The 21,674-nt window shown below is 39.6% G+C and overlaps 1 protein-coding gene across 7 annotated transcripts in view; it reads left to right on the top strand.

Moving 5' to 3' along the window:
- Nucleotides 1-21,674, top strand: part of NEK1 (NIMA related kinase 1) — a 122,978-nt gene that overhangs the window by 54,263 nt on the left and 47,041 nt on the right. The window contains exon 18 of one of the 7 annotated variants that reach the window (XM_043890868.1): nt 6,594-6,920. The exons of the other annotated variants lie outside the window; for them this stretch is intronic. Within the exon in view, the coding sequence (XP_043746803.1) occupies nt 6,594-6,740 (147 nt within the window). The 3' untranslated portion in view covers nt 6,741-6,920. Of the gene's footprint in view, nt 1-6,593; nt 6,921-21,674 lie in introns of those variants that run through there. 7 annotated transcript variants of the gene reach the window in all.

Genomic DNA, 21,674 nt, shown 5'->3' with positions numbered 1-21,674 from the left:
CCTTTTAAAAGAGGTATAGCAACCCAGATATTTATGTTAAATCAGTTCTTACATTGCTTTTTTTGGCCCTAGATGCTTTTTGTTTTAAATACTTTAGCAAAGAATTGTAGAAGAAAAATGAGAAATAAACATTTGGATAAATATACATGTAACTATGCATTTACTCAAAAGCAAATTAGGACCAAATGTATTTTAAAACCTCTAATTATTCAGTCAGGTAACTGAATAAGTCATGCATTCAAGAAAATACGAACGGTTTTTAGATGATCATTTTAGTAGATGTTGGTTTTGACGTGCAGAGGTACACAATGCCTTTTCACCTTTTGTCCGCAGAACAAATGGTGATTGTTTCTGTCAGCTCAGCACCCCGTGAAGCAGCACGCTTATGTAGGAAATAGGTCAATTGTATAGTTAAATGTTTTTTTATACTTAACATCTACTATAAGTTCATAAGTAACATCATTACGAGTTAATATAATTATTCCAAAATAGGATATTTTTTCTTTGAAATAATAATATTGAAAAATAGTAAATTTTTTAATGATTACCCTTTATATTTTTAACACCCATCAGCTTGTTTTTCTAGTATCTGGAATTAATCTGTATTTGTATCCTTTCTGTGGACAGAAGACAACCTGCTTTGTTTTCCCTTGCCCCGTTTCTCCCATGTTAACAGCATCTGGAACTTTAGTTACAGATATTAATTAGAAATATTTTCAAATGGTTATTAGACTTAGCAAGATTTACACATTTCTCACCTCAGAACTGTTCCTTACATCTACTGTCCTCCCCTGCGTTTATCATCTTCATGATGGAGACGACTCTTGGAACTTTTCAGAGAGAAATTGTCCAAGATTTGTTGACAATGTACTTATTTTGTCTTCACACTTAAATGTTAATTTGTAGTAGTGGTCTACTAGTGAATTTGCTTAGCATTTATATGTCTGAAAAAAACATTTTGCCTTCTTTTTTGAAAAATATTTTTTCTGGAAATAGTATTATAGGTTGAGAGTTCTTTCTCTGTCCGTTCTTTAAAATGTATCTCCACTTACATCCTGGCAGTCCTGTTCTGACCAGAAGTCTGCTGGCATTCTTATATTTTCCTCAGTGTTTGATTTGTCTTTTCCTCTAATGGCTTTTAACATTTCCTCTTTATCACTGGAAGTGAATTGATTATGATATAGCTTGGTATACTTTTCTTCATGTTTATTTTGTTGGGGGTTTGTTGAGCTTCTTGGATTTGTAGGTTTATAATATTGATCAGATTTGAAAAAAATTCAGCCATTATTTCTTCAAAAAATTTTTTTTTGTTCTACTCTTCTTTTTCCTCTGGGTGTTCAGCATCTATACATCAGCTCACTGATGCTCTGTGTATCTCTTTTGGTCCTTTTCCTATGTTTCATTTTGGGTAGCTTCTGTTGCTAAATCTTCAAGTTCGCTAGTCTTTTTGTTTGGTTTTTGCAGCCTGCTTTCCTTTTAATTCCATCCAGACGTGTATTTTTAAGATACTTTTTTTTTTCTCTTAAAGTTTATTTGTGTCATTTTTATACTTTCCATATCTGTCTTTATAATACTTAGGCTTTTCTCTCCTTTCTTGAACATGTGGAATGTAATTATTATAGCCTTCTTAATCACCTTGTCTACTAATTCTGCTCTCTTTGTCATTTCTGAGTCTGTTGGCTATTTTTCTCCTCATTTTTGTCATCTTTTCCTGCTTCTTTACCCACGTGGTAATTTGTGGTTGGGTGCCAGGCACTGTGTATTTTATCTTGGATTTTTTGTATTTAACTGTGTGGAGACTTTACTCTGGGATACAGTGTTGTTAATAATAGTTTTGAGTCTTTCAGGGCTTGCCTCTAAGCATTGCTGGGCAGGTGGAGCACAGCCTTTGATCTAGGACTCACTTGGCTGCACCACTGAGTGCCCTTGTGCTGTGATACTGTGTTGGTGTCCTCCAATGCTCTGTTGACCTGTAGGCCTTTGCAGTCTGCCTGTTGGAAGCGTGGCGTGTTCCCAGCCCTCAGTGAGCCTGAGGAATTGGTGTCTTGCTCAGTTGCTCATTTGTGTCCGACTCTTTGTGACCCCATGAACTGTAGCCCGCCAGGCTCCCCTGTCCATGGGGATTCTCCAGATAAGAATACTGGAGTGGGTTGCCATGCCGTCCTCCAGGGATCTTCCCAACCCAGGGGTCGAATCCAGGTCTCCTGCATTGCAGGCAGATTCTTTACCATCTGAGCCACCAGGGAAGTCCAGGAACACTGGAGTAGGTAGCCTGTTCCTTCTCCAGAGGCTCTTCCTGACCCAGGATTTGGTGAGGTCAGATTAATTGTCACTCAGCAGGAGACTCAGAGGAAACCTCTGCAGCTTCCAGCACTCTCTTCCTGCAAATGTCAGTGCTCCTCCACCTCCCGCACTCTGACGGCCCTTTCCTTGGCTCAGGGATGCCCTCTCCCTGTGCTGCAGCCTGGAAATGGGCAGTGACTGGGCTTACCTCACTTGTTCTCCTTTCACAAGGATCACTGTCTTGTGCTGCCTGTTTGCCCGTGTTTGAAAATCATTGTTGCATATACTTTGTCCAGTCTTTCCTTATTGAAGGTGGGAGGGCACATCTGGTCTGTGTTACCAACTGCAGGTGAAGTTTTGGATGGTGGTTTGCTGGATGATGAATCCAGGTTGCAGACTCCCCCCACATTAAAGCTGCTGCCTTATCATCATCTCATTGTGACTCATGAGCATGGTGACTATGTTCTTCGTGCTCCTCTGTAAGGGATTTTCATCTCTGAAAGCATGTAGGACTGTTTTCTTCTACCTTTCATATTCTGAAATAATCACTTGAGTATTTATCAGTTTGTTTTTTTTTAATTGACCTGACTTGACGCTAATCAGATGCTCTCATCTGAACACTCACCTTCAGTTCTGGTACATTCTCAGTTACCATTTCTTCAGGTATAGCTGCTTCTTTTTCTCCTTGACAAAGCTCCTATTAAATGAATAGATTGGAACCTCTGCATCAGATGTCTTTTTTTTCTGTTCTTCTGTTTCTTTTCTTTAATCCCTTCCTCCTTTCTTACTGTTTTGGAAGGATTCCTAGCCCAAATTTCAGTTCGTAACACATTCTTTCATTTTGTCTGCTCTGCTCTTCAGCCTATCCAGTGAGATTCTCTTAACTTTAGAAACTTTTATTTTCATGTCCATGAAGCTACTTAGTTTTCCTTGAAAGCTCCCTGATGATGTGCTCGTTTCTCTCGTAGTACTTTAGGTATTGGCACTCTCTTAGCAGTGTTGGTGTCTTCAATGTTTAAGTCTGTGCCCTCTTTCATGGTGCTGGTGTTCCTTGCATGGTTGGTGTTGCTGGTGTATTCACGTATGGGGCTCTCTGTTTCACTCTCATTGCCTCTGTCCAGGTGGGCCCCTGGCGAGATGGTACATGCTGCTCTGCCCAGTTTTCCGTCAGAGTAGAGGCCAGGTGGGACATATTGCTATTCTGCCAAGCAAATCCCTGGCAGCTTATTTTCTGGGCTTTGGAGAGACCCTTCCTTCCTGATGTCACCAGTCACCTGGAGCACCAGCCTGGCCTTTCCCTTCAACTCTCTTGTCATTAGTGTCTTCAGGGAGCTGCCAGGGAGAGGACAGCATACCAGGCGAGCTCTTTGGAAGCATGTTGCCCCCGGCCCCTTTGCACCCCCGCACTGAGGCCTCGCCCCACATGCTGTGCTGGTGTCACTTGTTGTCATAAACCCACGTGTGTACTTGCCTAACCTCTGGGTTCCTTCCGTTCTTGAACCTGCCAAGAGCTTTGCTTGTTTTTGAGTGCTGATATGCATTCACTTCACACAGCAACTTCTCTAGTCTGGAATTTTGCAGGAAGAGAGGCTGTGGTGTTATTCTGCCATCTTGCAGTCAAAAATTATTTTCAGTTTGTTGTGTTATTTTTAAAAATGTGCTTTAGGAACTTCCCTGGTGGTCCAGTGGTTAAGACAACGCTATCACTGCAGGGGACGAAGGCTCAATCCCTGGTCCGGGAGCTAAGACCCCACATGCTACATGGCCAATTAATAAATAAATGCATCCAACTAAATCTAAAAAAATTTTGCTTTAGAGATAAGTGATTTTTATATGACTTTTCAAGATTCATTTTTTAACCTATTTAGAATTTCTTCGTTCCCTAGGTGACACTATATATATATATATATATACACACATACATAAAACTAGAAAAGTGAAGAACTTTTAGTTTTTGGTGCATTTGGGTGTGTACATTGTATATTACTTGTTTTATTCACTAATTAAATAACAAAGGCAGTGTGTTAAACACTTTGGGGACTGTAGGTTAATTAACTGATTGAAAACTACTACATTAAAGCTTAACCAGACATAGTTTATCTGGAGTAGTTTAGAGTTCCGAGTTAGACAAGAACATGTACACTGGAGCCCGAGCCAGAGAACCAGGAGCAAGGGCTGAGTGGGTAGAAAAGGTCTCGCAGATTTTAAGTTCTAAATTGAAACATTTTTATGATGAGATAGAGGGCCTATTTAAAATTGATCTCTCCTTTTCCATGCTCTGTGACAAATTACTCTAAACCTAGGAGCCTAAGAGCAACAAAGATTTATGACCCACTGTTTCTCCAGCCCAGGACTCCAGCACATTGTGATCGTCCTCTGCCCCTCCTCTCCTGAAGCCCAGGTAGCGGTGTCAGCGGCTGTGCCTTCATGGTGCCAGCAGGCCGTCCCTCCCTCTGCTGTGGGAATCAGGCTGTTGGAGAGATTGACTGAGACCATGCTCAGTTGTTTGCCACATAGCCCCTTCATCTCAGCAGCAAAGAACTCCATGTGCATCAACTCCCCGCCTCCTGCCTCTTCAACCAGCCAGGGAAACTCGACATTTAATGGTCAACCCACTGTTTTAATGCCACTCATCCCATTTAATGTGACTCAGTCCTGGGGGTACACCCCATCGTATTCTGAGCCCTGGGGCTCGGAATCTGTGCAGGGCTTGCAATCCTGGGGAGTGGGTGAATGTCAGGAAACCTTGGGAGCCTTCTCCAAGTCCTGCTCACCATGGTCCCTTTGCCTTTGACTTTGGAGACTCTGTCACAGACAGGCGATGAGGCGAAGTGGAGGAGCTGACCTTAGCAACACACTTGAGGGAGAGCACTACCCAGGAGTCCAGACAGAGCTCTGTAAAAAATTGGTTTATTAACATGAAGTTTAAATACAGTGATATTCACCAGTGTTAGGTGTGTGTCTGGATGGGTGTTAACAAGAGTATGTAGTGATATAACCCCTGCCACAGTCACGGGATAGTGCCCTTCCATCATTTCTTAAAAGGTTCCTCCTCTTAACATCAGAAAAAAAAATTGAATGTGATATGATGGATGACAACTAAACTTACCATAGTGATCCTTTCTCAGTGTATGTGTATATTAAATTATGTCGTGCACCTTAAACTAATGATGTTATATGGCAATTGTATCTCAATAAAACCAGGCTTCCCTAGTGGCTTAGATGGTAAAGAATCCACTTACAATGCGGGAGACCTGAGTTCATTCCCTGGGTTGGGAAGTTCCCCTGGAGAAGGAAATGTCATCCTGCTCCAGTATTTTTGCCTGGAGAATCCCATGGACAGAGGAACCTGGCGGACTACAGTCCATGGGGTCGCAAAGTCAGATGCGACTTAGCAACTACACACACATCTCAACTAAACAGGAGGAGGAAGTTTCCTCCTGCCTCTTTGCAGTCAGTCTGCTGCCAGCCATAGGCAACCACTGATCTTCTTCCTGTCACTGTGCTCTTCTTTCTTCTAGAATTTCATATAGAAATATCTTACAGTATGTAGGGTTTTGGGGTGGTGTGTATCCTTAGTTCTTTTTTATTCCTAAGTCATATTCCATCATGTGAATGTACCTCAAATTGTTTATTCAATCCTCAGTTGATGGACATTTGTGTGATTTCTAAAAGAGATGGTTTGAAAACTCTTGGGAGTCACTGAACTGACTAGCCCATGCTCCTGGGAGCCCTTCTTTCTGAGTTGGCATATCCCTCTCTATTATGTGTAACTCAGTCAGTAACATTTTTACACTCAGGTTTCTGAACACTGCTGGAGAAAGTGACAGCTGTGATGGCTAGTGTTAGATGGGTTTATGGCCTCTGGTTTCAGCAGAAGTGTGGTCCTTTTCAGTGCTCCGTTAAATCTTCACGGTCAGCAGCGTCTCCCCTTGTCCATTTGCTCAATGATTTTATCCTTCTTCCTTCCCTGTGAAGATAATCATTACAGAGAAAGTTGGCTTATGAACCCCACATTTCATCAGATTTTCTGCCTCCATACTTAAAAATGAAGTGAAAGTCGCTTAGTCATGTCCAACTCTTTGCAACCCCCATGGACTATACAACCCATGGAATTACCTAGGCCAGAATACTGGAGTGGGTAGCCTTTCCCTTCTCCAGGGTATCTTCCCAACCGAGGGATTGAACCCAGGTCTCCCACATTGCAGGTGGATTCTTTACCAGTTGAGCCACAAGGGAAGTCCAAGAATACTGGAGTGGGTAGCCTACCGCTACTCTATCAGATCTTCCCAACCCAGGAATTGAACCAGGGCCTCCTGCATTGCAGGCGGATTCTTTACCAACTGAGCTGTCAGAGCTATCCTTCCATACTTATAAATTTATCTACAGTTGTACCCAGTATTTCCTTATTTCCTCCAGTCTCAGAGGAGGATATAATTTCTTCTGTTCAAAAGTAATCTTCCCATTCCATTCTTCCCATTCCATTCTATTTGATGATTATAAGGCTACTAACTGTTGACATTGGTCAATTTACTGGGTGCTTACTATGCCAAAGAATGCTCAAACTACCACACAGTTGCACTCATCTCACACACTAGTAAAGTAATGCTCAAAATTCTCCAAGCCAGGTTTCAACAGTACGTGAACTGTGAACTTCCACATGTTCAAACTGGTTTTAGAAAAGGTAGAGGAACCAGAGATCAAATTGCCAACATCTGTTGGATTATTGAAAAAGCAAGAGAGTTCCAGAAAAACATCTACTTCTGCTTATTGACTATGCCAAAGCCTTTGACTGTGTGGATCATCACAAACTGTGGAAAATTCTGAAAGAGATGGGAATACCAGACCACATGACCTGCCTCTTGAGAAGTCTGTATGCAGGTCAGGAAGCAGCAGTTAGAACTGGACATGAAACAACAGACTGGTTCCAAATCAGGAAAGGAGTACGTCAAGGCTGTATATTGTCACCCTGCTTATTTAACTTATATGCAGAATACATCATGAGAAATGCTGGACTGGATGAAGCACAAGCTGGAATCAAGATTTCTGGGAGAAATATCAATAAACTCAGATAATGCAGATGACACCATCCTTATGGCAGAAAGCGAAGAAGAACTAAAGAGCCTCTTGATGAAAGTGAAAGAGGAGAGTGGAAAAGTTGGCTTAATGCTCAACATTCAGAAAACTAAGATCATGGCATCTGGTCCCATCGCTTCATGGCAAATAGATGGGGAAACAGTGGAAACAGTGAGAGACTTTATTTTGGGGGGCTCCAGAATCACTGCAGATGGTGATTACAGCCATGAAATTAAAAGACGCTTACTCCTTGGAAGAAAAGCTACGACCAACCTAGACAGCATATTAAAAAGCAGAGACATTACTTTGCCAACAAAGGTCCATCTAGTCAAGGCTATGGTTTTTCCAGTGGTCATGTGTGGATGTGAGAGTTGGACCATAAAGAAAGCTGAGCGCTGAAGAATTGATGCTTTTGAACTGTGGTGTTGGAGAAGACTCTTGAGAGTCCCTTGGACTGCAAGTAGATGCAACCAGTCCATCCTAAAGGAGATCAGTCCTGAATATTCATTGGAAGGACTGATGCTGAAGCTGAAACTCCAATACTTTGGCCACCTGATGTGAAGAACTAACTCATTGAAAAAGACCCTGATGCTGGGAAAGATTAAAGGCGGGAGGAGAAGGGGACGATAGAGGATGAGATGGTTGGATGGCATCACCATCTCTATGGACATGAGTTTGAGTAAATCGAGGAGTTGGTGATGGACAGGGAGGCCTGGCGTGCTGCAGTCCATGGTGTTGCAAAGAGTCGGACATGACTGAGCGACTGAACTGAACTACTATGTGTCAGGCATAGTTTTGAGTTTTCTACCTGGATTAACTTCTCACAGCAGTGCCCTGAGGTGGGTTCTGCTGTTCCTGCGTTACATCTCACTGAGGCAGAAGTAGAGAAGCTAACATGACAGTTTGGGTTTTATAGCGACTGAATGGTAGATTATGTGTTTAAATACCGTGGTCTGACTGTAGAACCCCTGCTTTCAATGGCTTTATTTTCTGTGCCATACTGTCTGTTTACTTGAGGGTCCTTCTTAACCCATCACTTGTTTCCTCTCTCTCCTGATCATTTCCTTCTTCCCTGGTGCCCTCCCATAGCCTATAAATAAATTCATGTTTCTCACATTCCTGCTCCTTCTTCCTCTTCAGAGCCAGCCCCTCAAAGGAATGAAGCACTACTGTTGATTGTTGCTCACCTGGTATTCAGAATCCTGTTGATATGGAAGTTGTCACTGTCCATCTTCTCAGATATAATATAGTATTTTCGATCTTTATCTTACTTGACCTTTCTGTGACGTTTGGTCTTATGAGTTACTGCTTCTAAATTTCTTCACTACCTTCTCTGGTACCAAATTCGCCTTGTTTTTCTTTCTCTTTTTTTTATTTCTTAATATCTTTTCCCTCAGGATTCTTTTCCGCTCACTTTTTAAAGGCTGATATTTTCTGGGGTGTTCGGTCCTTGGTTATTTTCTCACTATAATTAATACCCTGTGGTGATCTCATTCTACAAGGGACCAGTGACTTCACAGTCTGTCTCAGTTACTCAGACTACTCTTCTAACTTCTATCCTGTCTAGCTGCCTTCTGGACATCATTTCCTGGGTGATTCATTGGCACCTTATTTTTAAGATTTCCTTTTATTATTTAAAGTATAATACAATAACTTTCTTATAGTACTTTCTTACAACTTTTTTATAATACAATAACTTTCCTTTTATTATTTAAATTATAATACAATAATGGGTTTGCCTTGTGACTCAGCTGGTAAAGAATCTGTCTGCAATGTGGGAGACCTGGGTTCAATCCCTGGGTTGGGAGGATCCCCTGGAGAAGGGAAAAGCTGCCCACTCCAGTATTCTGGCCTGGAGAATTCCACAGACTGTATAGTCCATGGGGTTGCAAAGAGTCGGACACAACTAAGCAACTTTCACTTTCACAGTAACGTCAACTTTGTTTTTCTTCTCCAGTTCTATGAATTTTAGCACAAGTATAAATTCACGTACCGACCACCATAGTCAGGATATAGAAGAGTTCCATCATCCCAAAACTCTTTTGGTGTCTCTCAGCATAGTCATGCTGTCCCTACACCATCAACAACCTGGCAGCTATTGTCTGTTCTCCATGATTACAGTCTTGTCTTTTCAAGAATGTCTTATGTGGTATATATGTGTGATATCAGTTCAGTTCAATTCAGTCACTCAGTCGTGTCCAACTTTGCAACCCCACGGACTGCAACCAGGCTTCCCTGTCCATCACCAACTCCTGCAGCTTGCTCAAACCCATGTCCATCAAGTTGGTGATGCCGTCCAACCATCTCATCCTTTGTCGTCCCCTTCTCCTCCTGCCTTCAGTCTTTCCCAGCAATAGGGTCTTTTCCATTGAGTTAGTTCTTCACATCAGGTGGCCAAAGTATTGGAGTTTTCGGCTTCATCATCAGTCCTTCCAATGAATATTCAGGACAGATCTCCTTTAGGATGGACTGGTTGCATCTTCTTGCAGTCCAAAGGGACTCTCAAGAGTCTTCTCCAATACCACAGTTCAAAAGCATCAATTCTTCGGCGCTCAGCTTTCTGTATGGTCCAACTCTCAAATCCTTACGTGACTACTGGAAAAACCATAGCTTTGACTAGATGGATCTTTGTTGGCAAAGTAATGTCTCTGTTTTTTAATATGCTTTCTAGGTTGGTCATAACTTTTCTTCCAAGGAGTAAGCGTCTTTTAATTTCATGGCTGCAGTCACCATCTGCAGTGATTTTGGAGCCCAGGAAAATAAAGTCTGTCACTGTTTCGCTTGTTTGGAAAGTATGAAAAGGCAAAAAGATATGTGTGGTATACATCATGATATATAAACCTTATTGGTTGACTTCTTTCACTCACCTTAATCATTTTCATCCAAGTTGTTGCATTTATCAGTAACTTTTTCTTTTATTTTTGAGTGATTTTCATTTTATGGATGTGCTATGGTTTGTTTATTCATTCACTCATTGAGGGACATTGGGGTTGTTTCTAGTTTTTGATGATTGTAAGTACTGCAGCTTGTATCATTCATTTACAAGTTTTTGGACAAGTGTTAAGTTTTTATTGGGTAAATACCCAGGAGTGGGTTTACTGGATCATATGGTAAGTGTATATTTAACTTGGGTTTTCAAAAAAGTCAAACCACTTGCTGGAGTACTTGTACCATTTTCCCTTCCTACCAGGAGTAAACAAGCGTTCCAGTTGTTTTGCATGCTCATCAGCATTGGGCATTGTCACTATTTTTTATTTTGGCCATCTAATTATGTATAGGGGTATCTCACTGTTGTTTAATGTGCATTTCTTAAAATGTTAATGATGTTGAATTCCTTTTTATGTTCTTATTTGTGATCCTTATATCCTCTTTAGAGAACTGTCTGAATAATTTGTTGATGTTGATTAATTGTTACTGTTTAGCTTTGAGCGTTCTTTATATTCTGGATAAGTCTTTTATTGGGTAAGTAACTTGCCAGTGTTTTCTTCTAAGTGGTAGTTTGCCTTTTCATTCTCTTAACAGTATTTTTCACAAAACAAAAAGTATTAACTTTGATTAAGTGTTTTCAGATTTCTGGTTTATGGATCATGCTTTTGATATTGTGTCTAAAAACTTTCTGCCTATCAAACAGTCATAACGATTTGCTCCTACTTTAAAAAAAATTTTTTGTAGTTCTACTTTTAACCTTTAGCTCTATGATCCATGATGGATGGATGTTTCCATCTAAAAAAAAGAAAATATTTTTATTATGGTAAAATACCCACAACATACAATTTTCTGTCTTAATCATTTAAAAATGCACAATTCAGTAGCATGCGGTACATTCACAGTGTTATCTTCTTTCTGCTTGATTTCTGTTTATTTTGCTCTTCTCTAGTTTTTTAAGGTTATAGCTTAAATAGCTGAGGGTGAGACTTTCCTTCTTTTCTAATATTAGTAGTAGATGCTATAAATTTCCCTCTCAGCACTGCATTAATTTCACCCACAAATTGTGCTGTGTTCTGTTTTCATTTTCATTCAGGTCAGAATTCATTCTGATTTCCTTTAAAATTTCTCTTTGGCCTGTGAATTACTTAGAGATGAGTTGTTTAATTTCCACGTGTTTGGACATTTGCCTAATTTTGCTTGTAACTGTTTCCTGGTTATATTTTATGATCAGAGGACATACTTTGTCGAACGTCAGTCATTTTACATTTGTTAGGATCGTACTTTGACCTAGGATATGATCTATTTTCATGAATGTTCCATATGCACTTGAAAAAAATATGTACTTTGCTGTTGTTGGGTGGAGTGTTGTGTGTTTCAGTTAGACACAGTGGTGCTTTTCAGTACTTCTTGATCTGTGCTGACACTATGCCAATATAATGTTTGATACTAAGGTAGGAGAGTTGAAGTCTTCAAATATAATTGTAGATTTATCTGTTTTTCCTTTCAGTTCTGTGAGGTTTTCCTTTCTATTTTTTTTTTTTTTAAAGCATGTGCACATTTAGTATTATTGGGGCTTTTTGGTGAATTGACTTTTTTATTATCAAAATACAGCCTTTTTGTTCCTTTTATTAGGCTTTTGTTTTTGTTTTTCTGTGTTATAAATTAGTATAATTTAGTGGCTTTTAACAAAGCAAAATTGAACACAGTGCTCATCTGCTTAGAGTTAATCAGTGGTTGCCTAGTGTTTATAGGATAAATTAAACCTGAGTAGCTTCCCACGAGGCTTCTATCCTTTGTCTTTTTTATTGCTCTTGATTTTCCTGTTCCCTTCTTCATCCCTTACACTTCAGCATTACCAGACTTTGCAGTTCCTGGTGGCATTGTTTCTAGTTTTTGCCTGAGAGTCCATCTCATTTATCTTAGTGGAGAGACCTCATGGTTCCTTTCTGTTGCCTTGTTGATTTGTGGTTTGTGGCTGAGGATGTGGTAGAGATTCCAGGGCAAGAGTAAATATGCTTTTACTGCCACTGTGTTGGTTTCCTGCTTAGGAAGGGATGGTGGTTAACTGTAGAAACAATTACTGTTAATTTGTGCTGCATCTTAGTTTACGTAAAGCTTTCTGATTCTGTGACCTTCATGTATCTTCATAGAGTACATACTCCATTATTGCTGTGAGAAAACTGTTGATCCTGTGCTGCAGGTCTGTACTGCACATTTATGTTGCATGGGCTGAAACAGGGAAACATGGCCTCTCCACAAGTTCATCAGCTCTGATGAATGAGCTGGGGAGTCTTAAGGAGTAGAGGCATGTGGCAGACACCTCAGGGAGACCTTTGCAAGCTGCTCTGAAAACAGTCAGGAACCTGGGACCCGACTCTCGCATGAGGCGCAGCAAGTCAGCCCTGCATCTCATGCAAGAAACCCTCCTTAGCCCAGCAGTCTTGATGCTGGAAAGAGCTGCTTAATGTAAATACCCACATTTTGTAGTAAAGAGGGAAAAAAAATGCTTTTTGGGGATTTTACCTTGAAAAATGCAATTTAAAAATTATTTTGTCTTATATTTATCAGAAGTTTGTATATATTTGTAAGTCCATATTAATTCTGAAAGTAACTTGAGAAGGATTATAATTTTTCAGATAGACTTTTATAATGAATAATATATGTATTTTGTCAAATCCAAGTTACAACTATAAGGCATAGTGTTATGTATGATTAAAAGACTAGAAAAAGTTGCTAATTTTTTTTTTCACTTTTTATCACTTTTTATCACTTAAACTTTTTGTTTTATACTTGTTGAAATAATTCTTAGATTTTTTTCATTACGTTATACTTGAGCATTCGTAAAAAGGAAAATGAATAAAATAAATTGGTAAAGGTGTTCATTCCTAAATCTACTTTACATTGATAATTTGTTTTTCCAGTCATTCCTTTTTAAAATTAGGGTCATTGCTGTTCACGTTTTCCCAAATATTAAACTCTGTACCACCACGTGCACTGAGATTTCAGCATTTCTTGAAAGAGGACCCAAATTTTGTTTCTGGGATTTTCTTTCAAGAGTCAGCAAGCTTTGGTGCTGGTGCTTTCTTGCTGTCATCAGAGGGAATCAGTGGAAGGTCTTCAATCACTACTAGGCTCCTATTTCATCTTGGACAAACCACTAAGTGAATTTTTTACTTGAAACTGAGGAACTAAGGTTGCCCAGTTATGACACCAAGAAAGAAGAAAACTAATGAAGTTCATATGTTTACACCTATGTTATAACTGCTGCCTGACCCACAGATCATGAAGATGCCGTTGATTATGAGATGCACCCCATTTCAGAGATGTTAAAATGTGAAAAATTTTCATGTTAGGATAGATGAAAGATGGTGTACCCTTCACTTCAAAATTTCTGTATGGTTTACTTTTATAACTGTATTATGAAAGAGGGTGATTTTTTTTTTTTAAAGAGGGCGATTTTTTTACAGAAATGTTTGAGATTTTAACAGTTCTCCAGAGATCATTTCTGAATTTTTTAATTCCAGTAATATTTTGAAGGACCAACATCATAATTCCTTGCAGTTTTCAAAAATTCACATAACTTATTCAATGACTGAGTATTTGTAGATGGTTTTTCATGTAATTTGAACTATTTTCCAGCGTCATTATCATTATTTTCATGAAATCCTTTCATCTTTTGCAAGTTTTATAATTTCCTTTGTTAGTCAGTTTGTATTAGACATGCATTATATTGTCAGATATGAATGGGAAAGACTAGAGATCTCTTCAGGAAAATTAGAGATACAAAGGGAACATTTCGTGTAAAGATGGCCACAATAAAGGTCAGAAATGGTATGGACCTAACAGAAGCAGAAGGTATTAAGAAGAGGTGGCAATAATACACAGAAGAACTAAATGAAAAATATTTTCATGACCCAGATAATCACAATGGTGTGATCACTCACCTAGAGCCAGGCATCCTGGAATGCGAAGTCAAGTGCAGCTTAGAAAGCATCACTGCGAGCGAAGCTAGTGGAGGTGATGGAATTTCAGTTGAGCTATTTCAAATCCTAAAAGATGATGCTGTGAAAGTGCTGCACTCAATATGTCAGCAAATTTGGAAAACTCAGCAGTGGTCACAGAACTGGAAAAGGTCAGTTTTCATTCCAATCCCAAAGAAAGGCAATGCCAAAGAATGCTCAAACTACCGCACAGTTGCACTCATCTCACACTCTAGTAAAGTAATGCTCAAAATTCTCTAAGCCAGGCTTCAACAGTACATGAACTGTGAACTTCCAGATGTTCAAACTGGTTTTAGAAAAGGCAGAGGAACCAGAGATCAAATTGTCAACATTTGCTGGATCATCGAAAAAGCAAGAGAGTTCAAGAAAAACATCTACTTCTGCTTATTGACTGTGCCAAAGCCTTTGACTGTGTGGATCATCACAAACTGTGGAAAATTCTGAAAGAGATGAAAATACCAGACCACCTGACCTGCCTCTTGAGAAGTCTGTATGCAGGTCAGGAAGCAACAGTTAGAACTGGACATGGAACAACAGACTGGTTCCAAATCAGGAAAGAAGTATGTCAAGACTGTATATTGTCACCCTGCTTATTTAACTTATATGCAGAGTACATCATGAGAAATGCTGGGTGAAGCACAAGCTGGAATCAAGATTGCTGGGAGAAGTATCCATAACCTCAGATAATGCAGATGACACCATCCTTATGGCAGAAAGCGAAGAAGAACTAAAGAGCCTCTTGATGAACGTGAAAGAGGAGTGTGAAAAAGTTGACTTAAAACTCAGCATTCAGAAAACTAAGATCATGGCATCTGGTCCCATCACTTCATGGCAAATAGATGGGCAAAAATTGGAAACAGTGACAGACTTTATTTTCCTGGGCTCCAAAATCACTACTGATGGTGACTGAGTGACTGCACTGACTGACTGGCTGATATTGTCAGATGTTTACAACATTGAACAATCAAGGAGAGACTGATCAACAGAGACCTCGATGTGATGAATGAGGAGAAACATATTATTTGGGGACTGCATTCATAGTGGTCATTACTGCTTGTTTGGGGGCTCTGACAGCATTCAGCATTCTAACTGCTGAGACTTCTATATAACAGCTCTACCTATAGAACAGTACAGTGATGGTTATTTACTCTTCAAGAAAAATATATTAACACCACTGATTTAAGGAAGCACATAAATATCTTTTCATTAAGAAATATTAACGTTCATGACTTGTTGGTACAGTTTGAAAATGTATATACATTTACACTGCGATTTATTCTTATAGCCAGTTGTAAAATGCCTGTTTTGCTGAGAAACAGAAGCAGTTGTAAAGAGGTTGTGACAGATACACATCTGAAACCTAATATGTGTTTTCTGATACTAAAACCTCTTTATAAATAATCAAACCTAAACAGTTAAGTTTTAAGTCTTAAAGATTAACCCTCTAAAATTGGAAAACTGCTGTAGTTAAATTATTTGATCAGCACATTTTGTTAACTGCTTTATATTGGAAGAATCATAATGAATTACAACATTGTTTCTGTGGCAGAATGAAATCAAAATTTCTGCCCAAAAATAAGCATTTGGAACATAAATAATTTTTAGGTTGAATTGTGATTTAAAGTAACCAGGTATTTCAGAGTAATTCCATGTGTTTGTATGCGAATTCAAAATTTTCCCTTTTCACATAATTTTAAATTTAGAAAAAATGCAGGTTAAGGAAACTCTTAACAAGTAGGACCTCAAGCCAAGTGATTTGTCTTTCTCTGAACAGTAGTCATAAAAATTAGCTAAATTTACTTAGAATCTAATCCTGACAGGAATTTTCTGGAGTGGAGATTTTTATTTCCAGGTCACAGGTTTTGAAACTGACTCAAGTCATGAGTAGTTTACCCAAGATCACTTGATATGTCTGGAGGCAGCAGGCAAACCCAGTATGTCTGACTTTCAAGATCATTCTTCCAAGTATTTTGCTTTGCTGTTTGTTCCTTTTTAAATCCCATGTTAGTGTTTACTTTAGGTAAAACTTGTGAACTTGATGATCTTGTAGTGCAGGGACAGGCAAACATTTCCTGTGAAAGGGCAGATGGTAAATGTTTTAGGCTTTGCAGCCCATATGCTGTCCTGAGTAACTGCTCAGCTCTGCATGGCGGGGTAAACTTGAGCGAATGGGCGGAGCTGTTCTGGTGAAACCTTCAGGCAGCTGACTGGATGTGACCTGAGGATTGTAGTTTGCTCATTCTTGTTATGGCGTATCCTAACAGCAAATTAGTTCTTCATCACTAAGTTGTTTATTTTGAGAAGATAATTTTTTCAGCTCTTAAAAAAAAAATGCTTCATTGTCCTGCTCAAATACAATTTTTGGTACATAGGAAAGAATATATTTAATATATGTATAAATTATCAAGCAAAATAAGAGACCCAGGAGGTAGAACACTAAGTTCAGTCTGTGTACTGTTCCATAATCTAGGGATTGGCAGGTATTATTCTGTAAATATCTTAGTCTTTTCAAACCATAATATCTCTGTCATAACTACCAACTCTGCATTGTCACATGATAGTAACCATAGACACTATGTGAATGAATGAGCATGACTGAGCTCCAATATAATTTTACGTAGGGACTGAAATTTGGATTTCATATCGTTTTCATATGGTCATGAAATACTTTTTTTTTTTTGACCATTTAAAAATGTGCAAAACCGTTCTTAGTGTATGAAACATAAAAGCATAGGTGGCGAGCTGGATTTGACCTGTAAGCCATAGTTTGACAACCTCTGTTCCAGAGTTTGTTTCTGGGATTTCTGTGAAGACTAAAACATAGTCTTATGGTAATTCTGGAACCTTGGTGCACAGTTGAACCTTGAACAATGTGGGGATGAGGGCACTGACTCTCCTTGCAGTTGAAAACATGCAGGTAGCTTAAGCCTATACTCTGTATACATGATTTCCTCCAAATCAGGTCTGCAGTTCAGCATCCATGCATGTATTCAACAACAGCAGGTTTTGTGGGAGTGTAGTGTGTTTACTACTAAAAAACATCTTTGTATCAGTGAACTTCCCACAGTTCACATTCACAGTGATTAAGGGTCAACTGTACTGTTCTTACTTTGGAGTATATTGTAATAACTTCTCCACTCTTCCAGGACCCACTTTTCCCTGCTCTTCCCTCTAAATGCAGTAATACTCTGGAAATCATCTCTCCTATATTTCATTAACTGAGTGTCAGACATGCCTGCAGCCAGATCCACCATGGAAGTGAAAGTGAAGTCACTCAGTTGTGTCCGATTCTTTGCGACTCCATTTACAATAGCCTACCAGGCTCCTCCGTCCATGGGGATTTTCCAGGCAAGAATACTGGAGTGGGTTGCCATTTCCTTCTCCAGGAGATCTTCCCGACCCAGGGATTGAACCCAGGTCTCCCACATTGTAGGCAGACACTTTACCATCTGAGCCACCAGGGAAGTCCCAGATCCACCATAGACATAGATAAAAAACAAAACTAAACAAGAAAAGAAGGCTGAGTGCCAAAGAATTGATGCTTTCATACTGTGGTGTTGGAGAAGACTCTTGAGAGTCCCTTGGACTGCAAGGAGATCCATCCAGTCCATCATAAAGGAAATCAACCCTGAATATTCATTGGAAGGGCTGATGCTGAAGCTCCAGTCCTTTGACCACCTGATGCAAAGAGCTGACTCATTGGAGAAGACCCTGATGCTGGGAAATATTGAAGGCAGAAGGAGAAGGGGACGCCAGAGAACAAGATGGTTGAATGGCACCACCAACTCAATGGCCATGAGTTTGAGCAAACTCCGGAAGATGGTGAAGGACACGGAAGCCTGGCATGCTTAGTCCATGGGGTCTCAAAGAGTTGGACATGACTGAGCGACTGAACAACAACAAAAAAGAAGAAAATCCTCTCACTCGCCAACATACTGGGAAAGAGGAATCCCACTGTCTGCCCCCGGGGCTCCTGGTGGGTGGGTTAAACTGTGGGCAGCAGTGAAGCCCCAGGCTGTCCCAGCCCCATTCCACAACTAAAGCATGAGCAGTTGACTGGGAGGACAGTTTGACCCACCTGTGGCAGCAAAGCCCTGAACTGTCCCAGTCCGCCTAACATCTAGTACATGAGCAGGTGATCCATCTGTCCATAGCAGTTTACACAAAGCTCTGTGTCACCATGCTCGCTGCCTGATGACAAGGAGACCAAGCCCAGTGGCAGCTCCCCCCATGCCCCATCAGGAGATCTTCAGTTAACAGCAGGTGACCTGGGAAGCAGCTTCATCTTCACAGAACAACACCAGGGTGCCTGAGCAGGAGCTGCATCAGCACCAGAATGAAGCAGACCAGAGTAACATTACAAGAGTTCAGAATACCAGACTTTCATTGAAGTAAAGCCCACAAAAATAGGTCAGAACCAATTTTAGTAAATTGAATCCAACCACAACCAAGTAGGATTTAGTCTGGAAACCCATGTCTGTTTTGTTGTTACAAAGTCAATGTGATCCACCCTTTCAACAAGCTAAAGAAAATTGTTACCTGTGATCGTAACAATTTATGCAGAAAACCTTTTGACAGAGATCAACATACATAATATAAACTGTCAGTAACTAAAAATCAGTGGGATTGTCCCCAACCTCATAATACACATTTCTAAACAAACTCACACCTGAGTTAATACTTACAGGCAGAGGACTGAATGTTCTCCCTCTACTGTCTGGAAACAGACAAGGAAGTTAACCCTCACCACTCTGAATCAGCATGCTGCTGGCAGTTTTGGTTAGTGCAGTAAGGAGTGAAAAGGAGGATAAAGGCATGCAGATTTGAAAGGAAGAAATGAAACTAACGTTTCCAGTTGATGTGATTATCTGCATAGAATATCTCAAGGGCTCTATACCAAAGCACTCCTAGAACTAAAAAATGAACTCATTATAGTTACATGATATAAGGTCATTTCACAAAAGTCAACTGATTTCTGTACATTGACAATGAAGAAATATCAACCGATATTTTTTAAAAAGCACTATATCATTTACAATTGCCCCAAACAAAGTGGGGGTAAAAAGTATAATAAACATGTAAGATTTGTGCAATGAAAATGATGATATCTTGATTAAATTGAATTGTTAAATATTTAGAGACAAATGCCGTGGTCGTTAATTGGAAGACTCAATGTGTAATAAAAAATGGCAAGTCTTCTTAAATTTTCAATTCTTAGTAAAATCTCAGAAACATTTTAAAATAGATTTAGACAAGTGTATTTTGAAATTTATAAATTAGGTTGAAAAAGTAATTGCAGGTATGGACTATGAATTTTAAATCTTTATGACCAGGCTCAAACATATCTTTATTAATCAAAGTAGGAACAATTACAGTCAACACATTTTTGCAAATAAGAAATAAGTTTGTTTATTCCTGTAGTGTAAAAATCTGTGCTTCAGGATTCAAGGAACTCTTGGAAAGCATTTTCTGCCTCTTGCTTATTATGGAAGCATTTTCCCTGCAAAAAGTTGTTGAGGCACTTGAAAAAGTAGTAGTTGGTTAGCAAGGAGTCAGGTGAATATGGTGGATGAGGCAAAGCCTTGTAGCCCAATTCATTCAAATTTTGAAGCATTGGTTGTGCGATGTGCAGTTGTGTGTTGTTGTGGGGAAGAATTGGGCCCATTCTGTTGACCAATGTCGGCTGCAGGCATTGCATTTTTTTTGGTGCATCTTATCAATTTGCTGAGCATACTTCTCAGATATAATGGTTTCACTGGGATTCAGAAAGCCATAGTGGATCAGACGGGAACCAGACCACCAAAGAGTGACCATGACCTCTTGGTGCAAGTTTGGCTTTGAGAAGTGCTTTGGAGCAGCTTCTGGATCCAACCACTGAGCTGCTCATCGCTGGCTGTCATGTAAAACCCACTTTTTGTCACACGTCACAATCCAGTCAAGAAATGTCTCATCGTTAGACAAAAGTATGAACCTTGACCTCAGCCTCACACTGTATAAAATAGAACAGTTCATGCAGTCTAATGTAAAAGAGAAAATTGTAAAACTTACAGGAAAAGAAGAAAATTTCAAGAGCTAAGACTAGACAAAGAGTTCTTAGACTTGACACCGAAAGCACAATCCATAAAAGAAAAATTTGATAAATTTGACTTCCATCAGAATTTAAAACTTTTGCTCTCCAAAAGACCCTGTTACGAGGATGAAAATACAGGTTATATATTGGAGGAAAATATTTGTAACCTCATGTTTAACAAAGGATTTGTATCTAGAACATATAAAAACTCAACATTAACTGTACAAAGTTATATACAACTTTGTATATGTTTGGCACAGTGGTAAAGAATCTGCCTACCTATGGGCAAAAGACACTCTAAACCTTTCATTGAAGAGGATATGCAGATGGAAGATACTCCACTCAAGCACAATAGTAGTAGCAGGCATTTTCCTGTTAATCCGTTTCCACCCACTGACAGAAAACAAGCAAAAACATGTGCAAGGATGTTCAGCATTATTAGCCATTTGGGAAATGCAAATTAAAGCCACAATAATGTATCACTGCCTACCCAATTGTGATAAAACCAAATGCTGGTGAGGATGTGGAAAAGGAGTCATTAAACATTGCTGGTAGGGGTGTTAAATGATACAGCCTCTTTGCAGAACTGTTTGGCAGTCCCTTCTAAAACTGCAAATGAATCTGTAATACCAAGAGCAGGCAATTCTACTCTTGGGCGTTTGTCCCAGAGAAAACTTATTTTCACAAACATTTTGTCGTTGAGTCACTAAGTCATGTCTCACTCTCTGCAACCCTTTGGACTGTAGCTCACCAGGCTTTCCTGTCCATGGCATTTCCCAGGTGAGAATACTTGAGTGGGTTGTCATTTCCTTCTCCAGGGGATCTTCCAAACACAGAGATTGAACTCACTTCTGCATTGGTAGGCAGATTCTTTACCACTGTGCCACCAAGAAAGCCCAAGAAGCTTTTAACGTGAGTGTTATTAGCAACCTTATTCTTCATAGTCAAAAACGTGAAACCCAAGGGTCCTTCAGCAGGTGAATGAGTGAATAAAGCATAGCATTTCCATACCATAGTCTGCTACTCAACACTCAGATAGAACACACCATTGAGTCTTGTGTCCAGTGCCTTGAATGGACTGCAGGGGAGCAAAACCAAGTGAAAACCGTCAACAGGAGGAGGATACATACTGTGTGGTTATATATAGAAGTTGTTGAAATATAATTGTAGAGATGGAGAACAAATCAGCAGTTGACAGGCAGGGATAGAGTAGAAAATGTGGCTGTGAAGTGATATAGTAACAGTACAGTTAAGTATCTTGATTTGATGGTGGTCTAACAAAGCTGTGTGTGTAGTAAGATGGTCTGTTGCAGATA

Source organism: Cervus elaphus, chromosome 29 (genome assembly GCF_910594005.1).
Source record: "Cervus elaphus chromosome 29, mCerEla1.1, whole genome shotgun sequence".
NCBI lineage: Eukaryota > Metazoa > Chordata > Mammalia > Artiodactyla > Cervidae > Cervus > Cervus elaphus.
The sequence above is the reverse complement of the archived record's forward strand: the minus strand, read 5'-3'. Positions and strand labels throughout refer to the sequence as shown.